This window comes from Cebidichthys violaceus, unplaced genomic scaffold (assembly GCF_023349555.1).
Source record: "Cebidichthys violaceus isolate CVI_PGR_0920_01 unplaced genomic scaffold, fCebVio1.0.p SCAF_39, whole genome shotgun sequence".
Lineage (NCBI taxonomy): Eukaryota > Metazoa > Chordata > Actinopteri > Perciformes > Stichaeidae > Cebidichthys > Cebidichthys violaceus.
The window spans coordinates 1,760,660-1,764,501 of NW_027176583.1; the positions used below are offsets into that span (position 1 = coordinate 1,760,660).

A 3,842-nucleotide genomic window follows, 5' to 3' on the forward strand; every position below is an offset into this window, starting at 1 on the left:
CCAGCCGCAGCGTTGAAGTCACTGCCGTTAGCAGACGTACTCGTTAAAGTCTATTTAATGGGAAACTAATCACTGGTGTGGTTCTTTGAGTTGAGTACATTGTTGTCATTCACATTGTTAGTTTACATCAGTGTAGCACACGGAGGCGGTCCCTGGTCTGCTTGTAGCTCTTGTCCTTCTTTGCTTTCAGTGTCTTTTCTCCCTGAGCGCGTGTCTTGGGGAGGCTGTGTTAACAGCAGCAGTGTCACTGTGTTGTAGATGAGAGAGAGAGAGAAATAAACAGCCTCTCGATGGAAATGTGACCGAGTAAGTATGGTCCAGGTCTTCTCTTTCCCTCTCACCCAATGTCTTGTCCTGCTCTATAGAAATAAAGCACAGAAGAGATTTTACTTTCTTCATTCTCGGTTCATTTTCCCCTCATGTTGCACCTTTTAATGTGCATATTTATTTTACCCTCAAAAGAACCATTCCAGCTCTGCCTGCTCGCTTCCCTGTGCCTCTGTGTCAGTGTGTGGTTTGTAGATGTTGTGGTCCGTAGATGTTGTGGTCCTGTTGGCGGCCATGTTGCTTTGTCACATGACTAACGTGAAGGCTGCCATCCACAGGTGAGGCTTCAAGTTCAAAATGTGGACCGGCCTCTGTACCGCGGGACGTATCACTGCTTCCAGTCAATCATACGCCAAGAGTCGGTAAGTTCCTCTGTGACTGTCTCTCAGTGGTTTTACTAGTCTATATGTTTTATACATGTTCTGTTGTAGCTGTTAGATAACGTCTTCCACCGTCTGCCACGGTTGAGTCTGGTCACCGCTCTGATTAAAGTGTCCAGTTACAGTCCCATCTCCAGACATGCACCGACCCATGATCAGCCAGCATGTTGCTAACATGGGGTGTAAGGGGGGGGGGGTTGTCAGCCAGGGTCAGTGAGGATCTTTTTTCTGCATGGGCTAAATAAAGCTCTGCACATCATGCTGTTTGAGCTGAGTGGAGCTTGGTCTCAGTGAACGTCTTGTGGCTGTTTTCACATGGAGGCGTTGGATTGTATTTCTACTACAGTACACTATATGTAACTTAAGTGGTTCTCAGCAACTTCTCCCCTCACATTCAGATATGTGGACGGTAATTTACAAAACAAGAAACATAATCAACCTGATGATCCGTTTACGTTGTCCTTGACCTGTCGACGTTCTTCATTCTGCTGTGCGTCACACAGCTGAACTAGTAAACCAGCAGCTGTTTGCTACAATACATTATAAATACTTAATTCATTAGAAATGATAGAAATGATCATAACCTGTTCCCAGCTGCTGGGCTCTGTGGAGACTCTGATGTCCCAGTAATCCGTCTCTGTGGAGACTCTGATGTCCCAGTAATCCGTCTCTGTGGAGACTCTGATGTCCCAGTAATCCGTCTCTGTGGAGACTCTGATGTCCCAGTAATCCGTCTCTGTGTCTGCAGATGCTTGGTCTGTACAAAGGCATCGGCTCTCCGATGATGGGCCTCGCCTTCATCAACGCCATAGTTTTTGGGGTCCAGGGCAACGCCATGCGCAAGCTGGGCCGCGACACGCCCCTCAACCAGTTCCTGGCCGGAGCCTCCGCGGGAACCATCCAGTGTGTCATCTGCTGCCCGATGGAGCTGGCCAAGACGCGCATGCAGCTGCAAGGGACCGGGGAGAAGAAGTCGAAGAGGAAGCTGTACAAGAACTCCCTGGACTGTCTGGTGAGAATCTACAACAAGGAGGGGATCCGAGGCATCAACCGCGGCATGGTGACCACCCTGCTGCGCGAGACGCCCGGTTTCGGCGTGTACTTCCTCGCGTACGACGTGTGGACGCGGTACCTCGGCTGCGAGCCGGAGGATCCTTACATGATCCCCAAGCTGCTGTTCGCCGGCGGGATGTCCGGCATCGCTTCCTGGATCTCCACCTATCCCGTGGACGTGATCAAGTCGCGCCTGCAGGCGGACGGCGTGGGCGGCGTCCACCAGTACAGCGGCATCATGGACTGTGTCAGGCAGAGCTTGAAGAAAGAGGGCTGGAGGGTGTTCACGCGCGGACTCACGTCCACTCTGCTCCGCGCGTTTCCCGTGAACGCCACCACGTTTGCCACCGTGACTCTATTTTTACTGTACATGCGCGAGGGAGAGGAGTGCAGCATTCAGGACTCTGAGCCGCAGTCGGTCCAGCTGCAGCCTCTGCAGCCCCAGACGCAGCCGACCAGCATGTGAGCCGCAGAGAGCCGGACTGCGGCCACCAGCAGGTCGACGCAGCGTTGATCTAGACGGAGGCTGCAGCTTAATGCAGGTCCGTGATCTGTTAACTGATCCGTGGAGCTTCAGCCACGTGAGCCCGTGCATTATTTAAATAATATATTTTAAGATAAAGGTTGCACTTGTAAATATGGTACGGTTCATAGTCTTGGTTTTTGTACACATTTTATGAGTTTTAAGTAACTTAAGAAACTGTTACAGCTGTCTCTGATGTACAGTGACGTTACAGATGCTCTTAACATTTGGAGGAGAAGTGAGACTTTGATGCTGTGTTCAGGTCATAATGGAGCATGTTAACAGCTCTTCTCCACTGTAACACATGGCTAAACTTAGTTATTGATCAGTCTACAAAGTTTACCATGTTTGTGAACATGAATGCATTTTTTTACTGTTACATTTTTGCAAACTTGAGTCTGTAAAACGAATGTGATTCTCAATAATTTGAAGCCGTTAGTCCGTTAAGCTACCTCGGTGGTATCCAGCTCAGCCTCACTATTACCTCACTATATAGTGAGGACACAGCGTCTCTTTTTAATTAATAATAAATAATCACAGGCTGCGTTTTGTCCGTGGCGTGTGTGATGCTTTCATTTAAAGTTTCCTTGTTTGACACGATCATTGTCCGAAGCCATTATGCCGTTTTTAAATCTTCTTGTTGTGGACATTGTTCAGTGTTCAAAGTAAGCACCTTATGGTATAGTGAGTACTCGCACGCTTACAAACCATTTTCGGCCATCAAAGATAGATTTTTAATTTTTGTACTTCAAAGTAGTGCAAGATTCCGTTACAGCGTCGAGCAAAGATGGCCGATTAAAAGTGGGCTTTTTAAAAACTCAAAATGTAACTTTTAAATGCCTCTTGTTTGCACACGTCAGGCTCCGCCTCCTCCTCGAGGTGGAGGTGTGGTTTTTGGCAGAACGGTTCTGTGCCGCCTCGAGGAAGGAATAGATCCGGCAACTTTATCACTTTTCAGCTGCTGTCACTTCTGCACCTGTGATGACATCAGACCATCAGACCACACCAGAGAATAGGAGCTCAGCGTTCTGCCAAAGATGGAGATTTGTGGTTTAAATGTTTGTCTTCTTAAACCTACCTGCAGGTGAGAAGTATTAAAGTTGCCGGTGCAAATACTTTCCTTCCACACATTGTTTTTCTAATTAAAGAATGTTTGACTGGTCTGAAACAGCTTTGGGGTCAATGTCATAATGTACATACTGTGAATCTGGTGGGTTTTTTTCTTCATATCTTTAGTGTTGTAGTCTCCTGTATGTGTTTGTGGATCTTTGACTGTCTCCTGTATGTGTTTGTGGATCTTTGACTGTCTCCTGTATGTGTTTGTGGATCTTTGACTGTCTCCTGTATGTGTTTGTGGATCTTTGACTGTCTCCTGTTGTCTTCATGTTCTCTGTCTCTTTGTACACAGCGTCTCACAGCATGCTCACTATGTAGTCCTGAGAGAAAGGTGAAATAAACGTCACATCGATGTCTGAAGGACTATTCACATTCTCCTAAAGGAAAGACTGACATCTAGTGGTGACAGATGGTATCACAGGTTCTACTTACTGTACACACAG

The 3,842-nt window shown here is 47.4% G+C and overlaps 1 protein-coding gene across 4 annotated transcripts in view; it reads left to right on the forward strand.

Annotated features, from left to right (window-relative positions):
* The window catches only part of LOC137884529 (solute carrier family 25 member 29), a 5,930-nt gene extending 2,475 nt beyond the window's left edge, over window positions 1-3,455 (forward strand). Inside the window, exons 2-4 of one of the 4 annotated variants that reach the window (XM_068726343.1) lie at window positions 1-306; window positions 606-689; window positions 1,456-3,455. The exon at window positions 1-306 is cut by the window's left edge and continues 482 nt beyond it. In XM_068726343.1, coding sequence (XP_068582444.1) covers window positions 1,456-2,226 — 771 coding nt within the window. In that variant the 5' untranslated portion in view covers window positions 1-306; window positions 606-689 and the 3' untranslated portion in view covers window positions 2,227-3,455. Of the gene's footprint in view, window positions 690-1,455 lie in introns of all 4 variants that reach the window. The other 3 variants (XM_068726345.1, XM_068726342.1, XM_068726344.1) reach the window with 3 other exon arrangements.
* Window positions 3,456-3,842: the final 387 nt, after the last annotated feature.